This window comes from Mixophyes fleayi, chromosome 5, assembly GCF_038048845.1.
Source record: "Mixophyes fleayi isolate aMixFle1 chromosome 5, aMixFle1.hap1, whole genome shotgun sequence".
Classification (NCBI taxonomy): domain Eukaryota; kingdom Metazoa; phylum Chordata; class Amphibia; order Anura; family Limnodynastidae; genus Mixophyes; species Mixophyes fleayi.
Window position 1 is genome coordinate 85525104 of NC_134406.1, and position 19780 is coordinate 85544883.

At 39.4% G+C, this 19780-nt stretch overlaps 1 protein-coding gene across 2 annotated transcripts in view; it reads right to left on the reverse strand.

Moving 5' to 3' along the window:
• CNTNAP2 (contactin associated protein 2) overlaps positions 1-19780 on the reverse strand; it is a 1405747-nt gene that overhangs the window by 627872 nt on the left and 758095 nt on the right. For both annotated transcript variants that reach the window (XM_075212518.1, XM_075212517.1), the window contains exon 9: positions 11870-12019. In XM_075212518.1, coding sequence (XP_075068619.1) covers positions 11870-12019 — 150 coding nt within the window. The remainder of the gene's footprint in view (positions 1-11869; positions 12020-19780) is intronic.

Here is a 19780-nt window from a genome sequence, read left to right on the forward strand (position 1 = left end):
ACTCCCAATACCCTGGGAAGATATGTATATAAGATTACAACCCATGGTGCCAAAACCTTATGACCCAACTGTAGTAAAGGGAATTTCTCTGACAGAAGACATATAAAACAGTGTTAGCATAACACAATGATTTTGAAAACTCTACATATAACATACATTTTAATTTTTCTATTCTATTTCATGGTTCAATGAAAAATAAACAAACCAAAAAGCACATACACTGCCAATTACACTATAGCTGAATTAACAAGTGAACATCATCAAAATTCAATCCGTATGAAGCTTTATTTATTCCTTATTAAAGTCTGTAGCTTTGCAAACTATCACTCCAAGCTTGGATTGTCATATCCATTGACAGAGCTGAACATTGTTGTGACAGGAGATGAAAGAAATTAGTAGCTTAAAAGAAAGTCTTTGCTTTTGTTCTTTACCGGTTTGTAAAATATTAACAAAACTAAGCTACATTTTTAATAGGAATTGTATATGCTATGTAACTACAGTATATTCATTCAATAGTTGCATGCTGATTGGCTGATATGTGTCACAGACGTGACCTTAGTACCTGCAAGTATAGGCACTACTACACCAGGAGGCGCGGAGTCTAACACGCCGCTGGTGTTCACCAGGGACCCCCGCAAGGAAGTTTGGACTTAGCGGCAACGACGTGCAGGTCGCGGCCCTCCCAGGTAGCTACTTGCGAGATATAGAGAAAGACGTAGTCAAACAGGCAGAGTCAGGAACCAACCGGGCAGATGAGGTACCGAATCAGAAGACAGAGAATGGTCAGCAGGCCGAGGTCAAACCAGAATATCAGGATGGGACAAATGGAGAATCCGAAAGCGAGGTCAGGAAGCCGGGTCAAAACACAGGAAACCAGAAGTTACTATACAGGGACACTGAGACTAACTAAACCAGTTGCTCTGGCACCCTAATGGTGTCAGAGCAGGCTTTAAATAGGAAGTGAAGCTTCCTCATTGGTGGGCAGGGGATCGGCGGTCAGCTGTTCTGACCGCCGACAGGAACTAGAGAGACGCGTCCCGTTGCTATGGCGACGGGCGCGCCTGCGCACCTCGTCGCCGGAAGAGGCGTCCCCGTTGCTTGGCAACGGGGCGCTCTGGAGACAGACGTCCGTCCCTGCTCGAGGAGGAGGCGCAGGGACGGCGTCTGACAGTACCCCTCTCCTTACAATTGGGGGAATCACTGGGTACAGAACGATGTTTCAGGAAGTCTGCCAGTAGCCTAGGGGCATGCAAATCTTCTTTAAAGACCCAAGATCTCTCCTCTAGGCCGAAGCCTTTCCAGTGTACTAGGTATTGGAACCGACCTCGAACTTTGCGTTCAGCAAGAATTTGGCTAATCTCATATTCATTGCCCGTAGTAGTGGAAATGGCCTGAGGGACAGTGGGGGTATGAACAAATTTGTTTAGGACCAGCGGTTTGAGGAGGGAAATATGGAAGGTGTTATGAATCTTCATCTGTGGAGGAAGTTGGAGTCGAACCGTAACTGGATTAATTACTTGAGTTACTGGGAAAGGGCCAATGAAACGAGGTGCCAGTTTCATGGAAGGAACCCGTAATTTTAGATTCCTGGTGGACAGCCACACTTTGTCCCCCACTTGGAGAGCTGGCACAACTCTTCTATGCTGATCGGCAGAAGATTTATAATGCCGTCCGGATTTCAGGAGGTTCTCTTTGGTGGTAGCCCATAATTTAGCCATATCTTGAGTCATGGCATGGGCGGCAGGAACCGTGGAGGAGGTGGAAGAGAACGTGGGGAGGGTAGGATGCGTCCCATACACAATGAAGAAGGGCGAAAACCCCGAAGAACAATGGACATGATTGTTGTGTGTGAACTCGGCCCAAGGTAGCAGAAGACTCCAATTAGATTGGTTAAGAGATGAGAAACAACGAAGGAACGCCTCCAGGTCTTGGTTTACTCGCTCCGTCTGGCCGTTCGTCTGGGGATGATATCCAGAGGAGAACTTGAGGGTAATACCTATATCTTTGCAGAAGGCTCTCCAGAAGCGAGACACGAACTGGACACCTCGGTCAGATATTATTTCCAGAGGGCACCCGTGGAGACGAAAGATTTCTTTGATGAAGACTTGTGCCAATTTGGATGCAGATGGAAGGCCTTTTAGAGGAACGAAATGAGCCATTTTAGAGAACCGGTCTACTGTGACCCAAATGGTGTCAAAGCCGCTGCTGGGTGGCAAATCAGTAATAAAATCCATCGAGATGCTGGACCATGGGCGATCAGGAATCGGAAGAGGTTGTAACAATCCAGCGGGGGATTGTCTAGGCACTTTGTTCTGGGCACAAACAGAGCATGAGGCTACAAACTCTTGGACATCCGTACGGGCCGTTGGCCACCAGCAGTGTCGTGATAACAGCGAAAGAGTCTTCTCAGTACCAGCATGACCGGCAAATCTAGAGGCATGAGCCCAACGTAACGCCTTTAAGCGTAGATGTGGTACTAGAAAGGAACAGCCCACAGGAGGAGTACGGGTGATGGCTACAATACAGGAGGGTTCAAACACTGGTGGGGGTACAGTAGTGGGTGAAGAATCGGAGACATCGAAAGAGCGGGAGAGGGCATCAGCTTTGGAATTGAGATAACCAGCACGATAAGTAAGAATGAGATTAAAGCGGGCGAAGAATGAGGACCATCTGGCTTGCCGGGGGTTGAGACACCGAGCATCCCGGAGATAGATGAGGTTCTTGTGGTCGGTGAATACCGTAACAGGATGACGTGCCCCTTCTAGAAGATGGCGCCATTCTTCGAGCGCAGACTTCACCGCCAATAACTCTTTATCCCCTATACCGTAGTTAGATTCAGAGGGAGTGAATCTCCTCGAAAAGAACCCACATGGCAGCAGTCCCCCTGAAATGGACTCTTGTGAAAGAACTGCCCCGACTCCTACTGCAGATGCGTCCACTTCTACCAGGAATGGTTTATCTTGATCCGGTTGAACAAGTACAGAGGCGGAAGAAAAGGCTTTCTTGAGTGCTTCGAAGGCGTCGATGGCCTCCGTGGGCCAAACATGAGGATTGGCAGTTTTCTTAGTCAGAGCGGTAATTGGTGCGATGATAGAAGAAAACCGTGGAATGAACTGCCGGTAATAGTTGGCGAAGCCAATGAATCTCTGGGTAGCTTTCAGACCCATAGGTCTAGGCCATTTGAGGATGGCAGATAGCTTGACTGGATCCATCTGTAGACCGGAGCCTGACACGATGTAGCCCAGGAACGGAATCTGTGGCTTCTCAAATACACATTTCTCCAGCTTACAATACAACTTATTGGCTCGTAGACGAGACAGGACCTCACTTACATGAACACGATGGCTGGTCAAGTCTGAAGAAAAGATTAAGATGTCATCCAGATAAGCTACTACGGAGATGTAGAGAAGGTCTTGGAAAATCTCATTAATAAAAGATTGGAAAACAGCGGGGGCATTGCACAACCCGAAGGGCATGACCAGGTATTCGAAGTGGCCTTCTTTAGTGCAGAATGCAGTCTTCCACTCGTCTCCTGAGCGTATACGAATGAGGTTATACGCCCCCCGTAGGTCTAGCTTAGTAAAGACCTTGGATCCTGCGATTCTATCAAAGAGCTCAGAGATGAGAGGTAACGGGTATCTGTTCTTTATAGTGATGGCGTTCAATCGCCGGTAGTCAATACACGGCCGTAGGGACCCGTCTTTCTTCTTGACGAAGAAAAATCCCGCGCCCGCGGGAGAGGAAGATTTCCTGATAAAGCCACGTTGAAGATTCTCAGAAATATAGGTGGTCATGGCAGTATTCTCAGGGAGAGATAGGGGATAGATTCTGCCCTTAGGAAGAGGTTTATCAGGTAGTAATTTGATGGAGCAGTCCCAGGGCCGATGGGGGGGCAGGACCTCGGCCGCAGCTTTGCAAAACACATCCTGATAAGCAATATATGGAAGTGGCAGTTCAACGTGTGGAGATATCAAAAGACAAGGGAGAGAGGTCTGGCTGGGTTTTAGACCAGACAAACAGGACTTAAAACATTGTGGGCCCCAAGAAGTAACCATCGCACGATTCCAATCCAATTGGGGTGAATGAAGCTTGAGCCAAGGCAATCCTAGAATGACGGTGTTGACAGAACGAGGAAGAACCAGGAACTCGATGACTTCAGAATGTAGCACCCCTACCGTCAGCCGAACTGGGGCGCAGGCGTGAGAAACAGACCCGTTGGAGATCCGATTCCCATCTACCGCGGTGAGGAATAACGGCTGAGGCAATTTGATAGTAGTTAATTGGAGTTGCGATGCCAGAGTGGCAGAGATGAAATTTCCGGCAGAGCCGGAATCCACAAAGGCTAAGGTCTCAAAGGGGCCGACAGAGGTATGCAAGGAGATGGGCATGAGGCAGTCGTTACTAGCAATGGTGTAGGGAGTAATAATTCCAACTCCTAAATCGGCCTCCCTTCCACCGATTAGGAGGGGGCGTTTCCCGGTCTCTTGGTACAAGATGAGATGGTATGACCAGGATCTCCACAATACAAACATAAGTTTTGCTTGAAGCGACGTTGACGTTCCTCGGCGGACAGCCGGGAACGGCCGATTTGCATCGGTTCTTCAGGAAGGACCGGGTTTTGAAACATGGGAGCAAGGCGAGTAGAGGACCGTCTGGAAGTGGCACGTTCCAGAGTCCGCTCACGGAAACGTAGATCAATGCGATTGCATAAAGAAATCAGGGAATCCAAATCAGCGGGAAGCTCACGGGAAGTTAACTCATCCTTAACTCGGTCTGAGAGTCCTTGCCAAAAGGTTGCTACCAAGGCTTCGTTATTCCAACTGAGCTCAGAGGACAGCGTGCGGAATTGTATAGCATACTGCCCGACGGTCAGGGATCCCTGGCGGAGGTTCAGGAGGCTGGAGGCAGCCGAGGAGATGCGTCCGGGCTCATCAAAAACCTTGCGGAAGGTTTCAATGAAGGTGGTGACGTTGGACAGCATAGGGTCATCTCGCTCCCAGAGGGGGGAGGCCCAAGCAAGGGCCTGTCCGGATAATAAGGACATAATAAACGCCACCTTAATGCGTTCAGAGGGAAAAGATGCAGGACTACACTCGAAGTGGATCAGACACTGATTAAGGAATCCTCTGCATCTTTTAGGCTCGCCATCAAACTTGTCCGGTGGAGAGAGTCTCAGGGCTGTAGAGGAAGTCTAACACGCCGCTGGTGTTCACCAGGGACCCCCGCAAGGAAGTTTGGACTTAGCGGCAACGACGTGCAGGTCGCGGCCCTCCCAGGTAGCTACTTGCGAGATATAGAGAAAGACGTAGTCAAACAGGCAGAGTCAGGAACCAACCGGGCAGATGAGGTACCGAATCAGAAGACAGAGAATGGTCAGCAGGCCGAGGTCAAACCAGAATATCAGGATGGGACAAATGGAGAATCCGAAAGCGAGGTCAGGAAGCCGGGTCAAAACACAGGAAACCAGAAGTTACTATACAGGGACACTGAGACTAACTAAACCAGTTGCTCTGGCACCCTAATGGTGTCAGAGCAGCTTTAAATAGGAAGTGAAGCTTCCTCATTGGTGGGCAGGGGATCGGCGGTCAGCTGTTCTGACCGCCGACAGGAACTAGAGAGACGCGTCCCGTTGCTATGGCGACGGGCGCGCCTGCGCACCTCGTCGCCGGAAGAGGCGTCCCCGTTGCTTGGCAACGGGGCGCTCTGGAGACAGACGTCCGTCCCTGCTCGAGGAGGAGGCGCAGGGACGGCGTCTGACAATATGTGGGCATTATTCTACTAGTATATCAGGAAACATTGGCAGCCAGCTCAGAGGATGTGCCGTAATAACAGACACTGTTATTCTGATGGGACCAGGCTCAGTAGAATCCTCAGATCTCACAAAATGCTCTTGCATTTTTATCTCTGGCTTTCCAAAGTCCGCTTGCCGGGCTCTTGCCTCACAAACAGGGGGGCGCTGCTAGTGCAAGGCTTATCTGTGAGTAGTTGTGTGCATGTAAAGCTGGGTACACACTGAAGAATTGTTCAGACCGACGTGTTATCTCAAACAATTATACCTACGACTGAAGGTCCAATCAGTCTGACGATTCATGCATACACACTGACACGATTTACCTTCAGATCTGTGCTCTTCATTTGGTCCTTTGTCTGGTCCTCTAGTCCGGAGAATGACAGCACAATATTCATTCATTCACTACTGTCACATTGTCACACTGATTAAAACTGCCTTGTTATACCTATCCACATGTCCTAACGAATTTTGTTAGCTTCTGTAACTCTGAAACAAAATATTCTGTCTCAGAACGAACAAATTACTTATTCCTTCTACAGCACTCTCTACATTTATTCACTCTGATATTCAGTGCTAACATCGGCTGAAAAGAGCCCGACTCTGTAAACTCTATGGAGATCGTCAGCATGAGTGCATACACACTATGATCGTTAGGTGATTGATCGGAAAAAATTGACTGGTATGACCAACCAAATGAGGTGATAATCGTCTATTTGGGTAGACTTTCGACCATCGTGTCACTACACACACTAACCCGACTTTTAAAACGAGCGGTCGTATGTTGGCTGGTTAAACCGATTATTGGACAAAAACCCTGTAGTGTGTACCCAGCTTAAGACAGATTACCAATCTGCTCCTACTGGGATTCTGTACTGCCTGCCAAGTATGTGGAGCAGTCCAAGCTAATAGACTGCAACAAGCACACTTGTGGGGTACTGGACCTTCAACATCTCCACCCAGGACATTATAGTCCAATAATGTCCTCATTCCTCGTTTGGCCACCAAATGATGCATGTTTTGCAGGTTGAACTAGCCTTTACGTGTTCCTAGTCCTACCTTAACCACAGCACACAGTAGAATCATTGTCTGCATCCTAGCTTAATTCAGACATTCAATTCAGCAAAATGTGAATTTACAAATATAGGCGGTATTGCATTCTGCAGAGTAGGGACGCAACAGTGGAACTAGTTTTGCTGGGACTTTGCAACTCTACAAAATGCTTGTTCCACTGCAATACTTGATTTACGCAAAATTGTGTTGATATTTTGCTCATCTCTATTTGTAAGTTGACTATTCATCATCACACCAGCATGTTTAAGGCCTTTGTGTGTGTTAATTAAATGAAAAGAGTTAAATTGAAAAAATCATTTTTATCTTTTGTAAGAGTAGAATTGTATGATGTGTATGAGTACATGTAAACAAAACAAAGACAGAGTTAGGCGAGGTAAACACTGAAGTTTTTTTGGTCCAATAATCGTGCAAAACAGCCGACATGTGACCGTTCGGTGGGATGTCGTGTTAGTGTGTATAATTACACAATGGTCTAAAGTTGTCCCAAAGTGCTGATTGTCGGCTCATTAGGTTGGTTGTACTGTTTAATATTTTCTTTCCAATCACCTAATGATCATGTAGTGTGTATGAATTCACAACTGGTTCCTGGACGAAGTGCCTCAAACAGTGAATGTAGAAGTGGTGTAGGTGTAATAATTAATTTGTTTATTCTGAGTGTTACGAGCCGTGGCTCATTTCCGGTTTCCTCTGGCATCCCGGTCGTCTCCATTACACGACCCTCTGTTCGTCTGCAGCCAAGTCTGTCCCCACCACTAGGGGCTCCAGCGAATACCAGACTTTGGAGCAGACTCCGGGTTTTGTCGTGCTGACTGGAGGGGTTCCTAACACTGAGACTGAACATTTTGCTTCAGAGTCTCAGAAGCTAACACAATTCATTTATTACATTGTGGAAAAGTCAAAGTTTATTTTGTTCAAATATCATGCTGTCATTCTCTAACCGACTACAATGCTTTTGAACCAGATGATCTGAAGGTAATCGTGTATAGTGTGTATGCATGAATCATTCGACAGATCGGATCTTTAGTCATATATACAATTGGTGTAGATAACAGGTTGGTCAGAATATTCCCCAGTGTGTACCTAGCCTTACACAGTAGAAAACAAATGTGTTAATGATATTAAATATTCTTCAAACTTGGCAACACTGGCTTATTATTAAAAATAAATCTGTCTCCCTATTAGGATTTCACTGAACCTACCCCACCCCTTCCCTCCTTTCCTCGTTTTTCCTCCCCATATCTGTATAATTATTGACAGTATCTAATTTTTTTTATATAATCTCTGTTTTGTAATGATATTGTAGAATTATCTATAGTGAATTGTCTAGTGAATGAACGTTAAAGGGAATTATCTTGCTTAAGAGGACAGAGAATGTGGAAGATACAATATAAAAGCTAGTTTTAGACATATACTTTTGTCATTACTATGTCTACTTTTAATATACATCTTTGGTTTAAAGATTGAAGAAATATAATTGTACAACCAACAACAGGAGAGGGACAGAAATTACCAGTGATTGAACTCCCAAAGCCAGCAAATGAACATACCAATGAATAAATAATGTGACTTACTTTAATAAAATAAAGACAACAGATCAACTTACATAGATTGTTTATGAAATTGAATTTTAATGCATTAAAATTTAAAATGTTCATTCACTGGTAATGTTCATTCACTGGATATTTTACCTGTACTTTAATATTATTTACATGTAACATTTTTTTCTATCACTCTCAGCAAATGCAAAAAGTAGAAGAAAAATGGATCTATGTATCTAAATTGATCATGGGCTGCAAATGTCTTTATTTTCCAATATATGCTAAAGTTGAAGAATGTATTACTTATGTTAAAAGTTTTGTAAGGACAAACCATCTTCTGCATGGTAAGTTTAGGAGAGGTCTCTATGTCAGACAGCTCTATGATGAATTCATCCCTTCAATGATTGTAATAAAATAATCTCTGGTTACTTAACATTTTAGATTTTTCTGAGCGATCAATTTCATGACATCATGTTTTGAATATAACAAACCTGGAAGATAGCCAGTACACCTCCCATTGAAGTTAAATTGCCTTGAGGGATCATTGTTGGGTCATGTTTGGAGGTGTTTCAGAGACCACTGCATGCTATTATTTCATGAGCAACATGACTTTAAAGGTCAACTCTGATATTAAAGAAATTTGAAAACTCAGTTACACATTAAAGGATATTTCTACACAAATATATTATTTTAAGTAAAATTTATGAAGCAAGGGTGCTTTAAAATTGTTTTCCAGCTGCACCCAGTAGGGCTAACCTTGGTCATGATGCACACTGGGGTTGTCATACAAGAGTGTGCATGGAAACCCAACATTGTTTGAAGAGTGTCATAGCAGAACAGGATGTTAGGACACAAAGTGTTGGATTGTAGTGGAACTCAGCATACAGCATGTGTTAGGCACGCTTCTTCATAGCAATCTCACTGTGTGAGTAGAGGCAGCTGAAAAGCTTCTGAAAATGATCGCTGAGGAAGGCGATTCCAACTTTTAAAGCCCCCTTCACCTATACACTTTTATAAAAGTATAAAACATTTACGTGGAGATATCTTTTAAATGACACGCACTGTAAGTCAAATTTTAAGGAAAGAAGCCAGAGCCAAGGCATTAGGTGTTAGGGCATTTTACCATTTTAAACCATGTCTCAAAGCTTAACAAATGTCTGTCACTTTTCTCTTCAGGACCTTAAGGAAGAATAAAACTTAGTGACACTGACAAAATATTTCATCTCTTGACTTATTGTGCAGGTGCATTCATCTACATATAAATGCTGTTATTTTCGTGTCCCAGTTTGAAGAGCATTTATCTAAGGAAATAGTTAAGACACATTTCTCAAAAAGAAATTGCAATAGTCTGGCAGACCTTGCTTCATTATGTATTTAAATGAATAGTACTGCTTTGCAGATTGGGAAAACACTCTCTACGATTTTCTGTTCTGACTTAATAATAAATATTCTAGCCATAGGAAGATTCTGAATGTTTAAATGTCCTTGTTCTGTTGCCGTGCTATGCATGCAATTATTATTATTTTTTAAGGCATGATTACAATACGCTAGTGGGTTGAACTTCTTAGTTGGTAGGATTAGAGCACAAATATGCTGGGGGGTTTCTTTAGTGTGAGCAACTAGAGTGTGCCAGTTTGCTTTGCTATTCAGTATGAGACACTGTCAGGGAAGCTGTATATTACTTTCACTATGAAGTTTTGTGCCACCAGGGACCCATCTCACCTGATTTTTCTAGAAAATCGCATGACACAAATGCTCCATCACAGTTGCCTATTGTATGACGATGACATGACAGAAGGCCTCTGTTGCAGAGCTGGCTCTTATATGCTAGTAAGATGAGTGAGAAGATGTCACCATGCTTCATGGATTACCCAATTGCACAAAAGAGTGAATGCAACATTCCAGTCACATGACCCAAAGCTGAAGATGTGATCAAGGGTACACTACTCAATTAATGTATTATCATCAACATCATCACCAACATTGATTTGTATATCGCCAGCAAATTCTGTGGTGCCTTACAATTGGGAACAACCACAGATATAAAACAATGCTGGGTAATAAAGAAGACAGAAAGGTAAGATTTTGCCGGGCTTGTTCAGAAAACAGAGGTCCATTGCTAGACAATGTGGCATATTAAAGTATGCATGATTAGAGCAAATATATGACATACACTATATAGGCCAATATTGACTCCTTGAGCATGTTATCCATGGTCATCATTGTACAAAGAAATCATATATATTAAAATAGATTTAGTTTAGTTTACGGGAGGGGGGGAGATCTTCAACTGCAGTAGACAATACATAGATGGATAATTTGGAGGATATAAAAGATGGTATACCATGTTTCATATATGTAAAAAGGCTCCACTACACAGTGGATTCTGAATCTCACAGTGTAGAAAAAGGAAGACAATAGCCTGCTACATTCAAATAATGCAGTGTCTTTAGTCATATATATGAGCACACACAACATGCTTAGAGATTAAACCTTTATTTAGTGTGGCATATATTAGAACTAACACTCTTATAGTTTTACTACAACCAGTATGTAGCAATTGTTGGTATAATCACAAGAGTTAAATTCATCAAAAACATAGTGAATAAAGAGTTTTTAATAAAAATTCATCTTTTAATTATACATTTCATCATACTCAAGTGGGTGTTGCCCATGGTGCATGCTGTGTACCTGCATTTTTCTTTTTTGTAGCGAGTATGAGACTGGTGAAAGTCATTCACTACACATGCTCAGTGCAATAAGTCAGCAGACTGAAGTGTGATCTCCACAAACTTCTCATTTTTGATTGACTCCAGCATTGACCAGTCAGAGGCTGCTGGTACTCATAATTACATTGCATCTTCTTACACTATATGCCACTGTATTCAAGAGACCAAGACACAGGAGCAAGTAGTGGCCCAGAAAAAAGTTAGTTAAATAATAAAGTAAAGACTATTTATGGACATATTAATGGGCATTAACTACAGACATATAAATGGGTATTGCCACTCATGGGTATTTCAATGTGCATTAATAGCGATAGGCATTAATACTGATAGGCATACTAATTGAAATCACTAATAATGAGCATAGTTCTGGGAATTCCTGCTGATGGGCCTATTACTGGCATGCTGCTATGGATGGATACGTCGCCTCATTATCCATCATTTTATACAATATAACAAGCTAGAATAGCAAGATATGACAAATCATTAAGATATACTGATAAGTATGTATAACAAAAATGCATATAATATTTTTACCACTAAGCAATGATGAAGCTATACCTAGAGTTTCTAAATGCAATATATTTACCACTAAGCAATGATGAAGCTATACCTAGAGTTACTAAAGATGAGTTTGCAGTCACATTCATTTTCGCTGTCCAAATCTTCTCACATTGCATTTCAAGTAGTTTATAAATTTACATAGATACACTTACACAGAAAACCGACCATTCAAATCTTACCTCCAAAAAAGTATTGACTTCCAGTTCGGAATTGAAGAGGACTATTTGTCCTAACAGATGAAGCTTCATCTCCATCAATAGTTAACATAGCAGAGTTCTCCTCGGCTGTGAATCGTACTTCGTGCCATTGTCCATCATTGAGGCCAGAGCCTGAAATTAAGAAAACAATTGATATTTTAAAAATATGAACCACACAACCTGGTCTTTTACTAAGGAATGACAAGTTAAATCATTTTGCCACCAATTCACCATACTTCATCATCATCATCACCACCATTTGTTTATATAGCGCCACTGATTCCGCAGCGCTGTACAGAGAACTCATTTACATCAGTACTGAATCAGTTCTGTCTATAACTCAAACCATATTCGATTAATGTGTATGTTTACAATGCAGAACCCGGACATCTTTTCAGGCCTTCCAATTCAGAATGGAAATATCTCATGGCTTCAAAAGGGAGACCCCAAAATCGCTGGAGAGTAGTAGACGTAGAATAAGGCCTCTGTTGTGTTTCTGTGCTTTTCCTTTCTTAGTGTTAGTGGAAGAAATATGATGGTATATCAAACAACTGGATACGTTTTTAATGAAGTATTTTTTTTTTTAAAGAGCTCACTATAAATTATATACTGATAAATTATAGATTTTGCTATGTAGCTTGAACAGGAGTAGAGTATGTTCTGAGGGTATCTTTGTATTAGAAGCGAAAAAAATATATAATATATCATATAAAACTGATGTTAGTACATACATTAGCCCCTGTAAATAATATCTGTATAGAAAGTCAGTTCTGATTTCATCGTATATCATCTATGAGTGCTGATGTCAACACTACATTGTTCATTAGGGAAACTTGTGTATTATAAGGAATAAAGCTCACTCTGCTATAAGAAATTACAGATATTACAAGTCACCATGTTAGAATAAATATCTAGCCAGGTTCTGGGATCTTTGAATAACTCTTCCTGGACTTTAATTTGAATAAGAGAATAGGCATGTACAATTCAGTTACATGGGGGGATAGGAAAATGGAACAAATCCAAAACAAGATGCTACTGGGAATAGATACATTTATTTTATGCTGATAAGTTGGGAACAGAATATGCATCTTCATAGGAAAATCAGATGCTAAGCCTTGAGCAAGTTTTATGTTGATGTTATTGCAAAACAATTGCTGACTGTACCTGAATACATTTAGACACTGTGCTTCTGTATAAGGACTATTATCATCCTGCTTGACAAAGGTACACATGCCATAGAATGCAAAATATTTAAGATTTTAAATAAGATTTCTAAGACCTGTATCAAAGAACTCAGCCTACAGCTGTTTGACCAAATTGGAAAGTGATCCCTTTATACATTCTAGGGGCAGGTGGCAGGTTAAATACGGGTGTCGCTGGATTTTACTATTCAATATAGAAGCTGAGTGCCTCCGGAAATATGATTTATTTTCTCTATAATTTCATACACTGTTATATTGTTACTTATGTCCCTCCTTCTAGACAACTAAACCATCTTTACTATAGTATAGCCTACGTATATATACATCACATGTATACGGTTTGGAAAGATATAAGAATTTCTGATTAACATCGTGCATTTATATATATATATACATGATTTGCCGTTAAAATAAATTATGTACGAAATGTCTAAATAAGAAAATAATGAATGTAATGAATGTTGGGTATGAGGGAAGGGTGAAATATCAAAAGCTTAGATATATTTAGGTGATAGGATCTTACAATAGTGTCATTCTATGTCGGGCTGTTGTAGATTTTATTGTTATGGACTATAGTACTGTGCTATCTTTTGCTCTCTGTGGGACGTGTACCTTTGGCACCCAAGATGATAATACAGATGCACAGCATACAGTATCTGAATACATTCAGCAGTTGGTTTGAAATTTTGAATGCAATAATAGCAACATAAAGCTTGCTCGAGGCTTAGTGACTGACTTTCTTATGAAGATTAAAGATGCATATTCAGTCCCCAACCTATTAGCATTACATAAATGTATCTATTCTCTGTAGGATCTTGTTTTGGAATTGTTCCATTTTCCTATCCCGCCATTTAGCTGAATCGTACACGCTTACTGTCTTATTCCAATTAAAATGGAGGACGAGTTATTCACTGATCCCAGAAACTGGCTGGATATTTATTATAAAAAGGATAAACAGAATATTGACAAGCCTTTTGGTGCATTACATTACATTTTATATTACATTTCACCTACAGGATGTGAGCATTTATAGAACAAAACACATGAAAATATTACTAGGAACCAACACAAATGGTTTGGATTTTTGCTATTTATGTGGACTTAATTTTTTATTGTGGTTTATACATCATTCTATATGTTGTGATATATCTATGTTCTAAATTCTATTCCAGATTCTAAGTTCTATTACAGTGTATTCCAGTGTTGGCTAAACTATGACACTCCAGGTGTTGAAACTACAAGTCCCAGCATACCCTTTCAGGAATAAGCTGCTATATATTGGCAAAGCATGCTGGGACTTGTAGTTTAACAACACCTGGAGTGTCACAGGTTAGCCAACACTGGCATATTCCAATAGTACATGTTACCTAAGCTATACATTGAGAGTTTACATTTTTTGTGTTTTTATATTAATTCTCTACATATGAAGTGGTCATTTCTGTATCATTTCACATTTATAGTGTGTATAATGTAAAAATGTTGTTAGCTTTTTGTTATTCATTTAATTTTTTACATATAAAACCCAAAAGACAAGGATGTACTCATCTGTGTTTTAGAAATATATTACACATCATGCAGCTGACTAAAGGAATAGATGACTCATTTATTTGCCAAATTTCTAAAAAAAAATTCCTTTTTTTGTAGCTTTCGTGGGCTTTTATTCTCTTCAAATGTGTTGCCAAATGTCATTTTTTTAAATTAATTTTGTCAGAAATAAAAGGGCAGATTGTCCTTTAGCAAAAATCTGCTTCATTTATCTACAGATGATAATTTACAAATACATACTAACTATAAATGTACTGAAGAAGACCCAATCCAAGCTATATAAAAAAATCTATTAAAATATTATATTATATTAGCCAGTGTCGAAGGGCTACAATGAAAGCAGTAGGAGAAGTGACGGTATGGCATACCACCATATACCCCACTCACTTAGACCACTGATATTTGCACAATGTTTTTTGTTATTTCACTATTTTTTTTAACAATGAAATAATAAATCATTAATGATTCAGTAGAACGAAGGTTGAATTTTAATAGAGACATTTCCCTGTGAAGAATTGGTAGATACAGTCATTAGAGTGTATGGTTTACAACATTTTCCATAGAGAGACATTTGAACATTGAAAAAAGAGATAGACGCAAACTGCCAACAAACATGTCTTTTTCCCGGACAGCACTAAAAAATTTATTTTCACTGGGTGATATTGCGAAAATCGTGGGAAGGGGACAGACGAGTATATCCATTACCTGACTCTTTAAATGGTTTCAAACCAAAACATGTATTTTTTTTTGGAACAAGGAAATTATATATTTATTTGAGTTTTAGTACCATTAAACAGAAAATATGTTTTGTCTTATTTAGCCTAATATTAACTAATATTCATGTAAAAGTTTAACAGAGCTTGCAATGTTTGGCATTGCACTTATATTCGTAGCTAAGTGCAACCTATTGCCTTCTGTTATAACTACTTTAGACTATTGTTGGGCACATTCGAAGAAGTTTGGTCAGACAGTTTGGCATTAAGTATTATTATTTGGGATATTTTACTAGGCTGGCATAGCACCTTGCATGAAACCAATACAATTTAAAATACATTTTACTGAAGGAAAAATATAGTACATGTTAGACTTATCATAATACAAAGGTATAAGGTGCAGAGCCCCCTGCCTACAAGGACGTGTAACTTAAGAGGGATAGAGGTAATGAGACACAAGGGAAGGAAATGTTGTAGAACCAACAACAAGGTAAGATTGAGAAATTGTCAACTATAAGCAAGACTAAAAAACTGTTGTGTGAACTAGCTAGTATGATGGTGTATTTATATGAATAATATGTATACAACCAGTGCTAAAAGGGTGTATATTATCACAGACCTTCAGATCTGAGGTCGTGGCTGGAGGTACAAGCCAAAACATATATAAAACAGAAAAAAAAATCTTTAATCCACCAGTGCTGAACTCCATCTGAGACTGGAGAGAATAAATCATACAAATGTAATTTCTATAACTGATAGAACAATAGTACCAAGAAAGAAGTGGGGGATCTGGAACCAAAGATGTTTTGACAGGTGGATAAAAGGTCCACCAAGTCCAAAACATTAACCTTTGTTTATTGCCATTTAATGATTTTTATTTACAGTATTTTAAATACATATAAATATAAGGAATTACAATATGGTTCCAAGGAAATAATATTAGAAGAATAACAAGTACAAAATTAGTTCAGCGGGTACAAAACCTCCTTAGAAAATGATATGCAGTTAAGCTAAGGTTAATGGTTAATTTCATTGAATTGTTAAAAGAAGAAGAAAAAATAGAATAATATGTATAAAGTAAATGCTTATTTGTAATTCCTTGGTAAGGAGAGGGCACAAAACACAGCTAAAGGAGCAACCCTGTAAAGAACATAAGAAAATATATATAGATAATATAAAAATAAATGATCTTGTATATATTTAGTGTTAACATATATATAATTGTTTGCTGTAGTTTATTTTCATTTATTCTTCTATAAATGTTCAACAAAATGTGTGAGAATGGAATGGTTACCCAAACAAACCTAAATTGTCAATATGTTGGCAATAACTAGCACAGGACTCACAATGTTTGTATGTGAAGAGAAGTCAGCATTACTGTACTTCCTCCATCCTGACACTCATGACAATGAGCCTGTGTGGTTTTGTAATCCCACTCCCTTTCAGACATGGACCAAAACTCAGACCAGTTAATCATCTTCAACTCTACTATCAAACATTGTTGTCACTGAAAACATTATATTCTGCCCATACGGCTTTAAATTATCCCCACATTTATACAAATCAGCAATAGCAGCTTGTGTTTATATGAGCTAATATTAGTCTCAGTATAATTTAATTAATAATGCACTTTAGATAAGTCCAACATCCCTGTATATTTATTTTATTTAATTTGTTCCTTTTTTAACATAGCAAATGCATATTCTGCAGTGCTTTACAATTGGGAACAAATATAGTAATAAAAGAAGACTAGGTATTAACTAACAGAGAAAGAGGTAAGGGAGTCCTGCTCACAAGTTTACAATCTATAGAAACATAGAAGTTTAATAGTTAAGGTTAAAGGTTAAAAAATGTCCTTATTGGGGTCAGTAGGTTGTTGAGTACAGGACCACAATAAATGTGTGAAGTTTAGAAAGAGTTGGTGATATAGCTATAGGTAAAATAGTCTTGATAAGGATAGTCCATTTTCTAGCATAATATATCAGAATTATGTCATGCTTGAATCAGTGAAGTGGCTCTGAACAAAATTATCCTCCCCTACTACAAACATGAGGATACTTGTAAGTCTGATACAGCTGTTCAGGATTAGCATATGAAATGTTGATCTATTTCCTGTGGAAAGGTAAACTCTACCCAGAAGAAAGGTTTTTTTTATATCCTGTACCACAAGGCAGAAAGGTCCTTTTCCTGTCCTGCTCCCAAGGTGAGAGGACTTAACTGATGGAGACTGCAAGCTAAATGCCATGGTTTGTATATGTGACCTGGAAGGCAATTCATATTAGAATCTGGCTAACAGGAAAAATGTAGTTTTTATAGAAATTGAATGGATTGTATGAAGGTGGTTGAATGCAGGTATAATGTTATAATGGAATTTTGAATGGATTGAATGGAATATAGCAGTGTTGGCTAACCTGTGACACTCCAGGTGTTGTGAAACTACAAGTCCCAGCATACCCTTCCAGCAATAAGCTGCTATATATTGGCAAAGCATGCTGGGACTTGTAGTTTCACAACACCTGTAATGTCACAGGTTAGCCAACACTGGAATATAGTTAAAATGTGTAACTGTAAAGATGTGTAAGTGTATTTGTGTTTATGGGAGTTTGTACTAAGTGTATTTGAATGGAAATGTGGTTACACTGTATGTGAGCTGTTGGAGTTGAGAGAATATGCTTGTGATAGTTAAAATGTGTAACTGCTTGTTTGTTAGGTTTTTTAAATGGAATTGTCCGAGTTCAAATAAAATGGAGTTATTGAAGTTTTGGTCAGTATATGTGGTGGCATATGCGTTTGCTGCAGAAGTTAATTGGAATAGATGTCTTTTGTGTAATATGTCTTGCTGGCTCTCACTAAATAAATGTATTTTGTGTAAAATAGATATTTGTTGTGTACTTACAAGTATATTACTAGAGGTTTAAGAACTAGGCCCTCTTCAGTGATAGTATTGCTCAGGAAGTGGTCACATTGTATAAAATAAAGTTTTGTTAGACTGTTGGTTTAAAAAGTAGTTTGTAATGGAAAATATTTGAAATAATGTGGTTTATTGCTGGAGAATTTGAAGTAGTTCATATGGCAGCAAGGCGATATAGAATGTGGTTAGAACAGGCTGAGTTTGTAGACAATAGAGAAAATGAATTTGATCTAGAAGCTACCATGCATGCAAAAAGGCTGCCATCTAGCAGCTTCCATGTAAAATGGAATCTGCATAGTGAATAATGACTGTTGTAAAGCATGAAGAAGTTTACATTACACATTTTGGACTTTGAGAAACGTAAAATAAAATAATAGGAGAACAAATGGTAGACATTTATATGTGAGATGAATGGAGTTTATAGTGTGAGAAGATTTGTTTGTGGAATGTAAGTTTGAAAAGTGGGTTTTACAATTGAGTCTACTCTGTGTGCCCCCCCCCTCCTCGACAGGTTCCCCCTACCCACCCCCCACACACACCACACACAAACACACACACACACACACACACACACACACAATAGTCACACACCGTTAGACAATATGTGAAGCTCATACACCAATAGCCATACACTGATACACTGATACACTACACAATAGTTAGTAAAAACACGCACACAATGACTTGTATATTTATAAAACAGGCAATCTATGCTATACCACCTGTGTTAGTAGAATAAACAAAATCTGTTGAGTTTGTGTAAAATACTGTTACACTTTTATTGTTTTATAATATATATGAGTTTTTACAATTAGAATGTTAATTAATAATACAACACTTTTTAAATGAAGCTACATCTTGTGTGCAGTTTTTCTTTAATATATATGCATACGTTATTATATGAATATCGGTCCTGTATATTTAAAGGAAAATAGGAATTTTATTTCTTAGGTTAAATCAGAATTACCTTTGCGTGGAGTAAGTTAATGATAATAGTCATTAACAACATTATTAAATGGTCATCTACACATTTGCCAGACAATTAGGTTAATTAGAACACCAGATACCCGATGATTACCCTTTTACAAGCCTAGGGAGATCATGAGCGTGGTTCAGAAATTTCATAAGCATGCCAAAAGCTGTGAGTTCAGGAAATGCTTGAAGGCATGAAGGCTAGGTGAAAGTCATGTATATAGGAGATGGAATCCCACAGAGTGGGTGCAGTCCTGCAGCCATGAATGGGAGCAAGTAATGAGTGAGGATGAGAGTCATGTATCCTCAGCATAGTGGAGGGGATAATTTGGGAGATATTTTGAGACAAGTGAAGATATATATTTACCTGACGTATTGTTAATGGCTTTGTAAGTTAGTAAAAGTATTTTTTATTGGATTTGTTAAAATACAGGCTACCAAGGTGGGGAAAGGCAGAGTGGAACATCAGTAGAAGATAGTTTTGCAAGGAAAATTAATCTTGCATTACTGATCTTTCCCTGGTTAGGGAAAGACTAGTAACAATATGTTA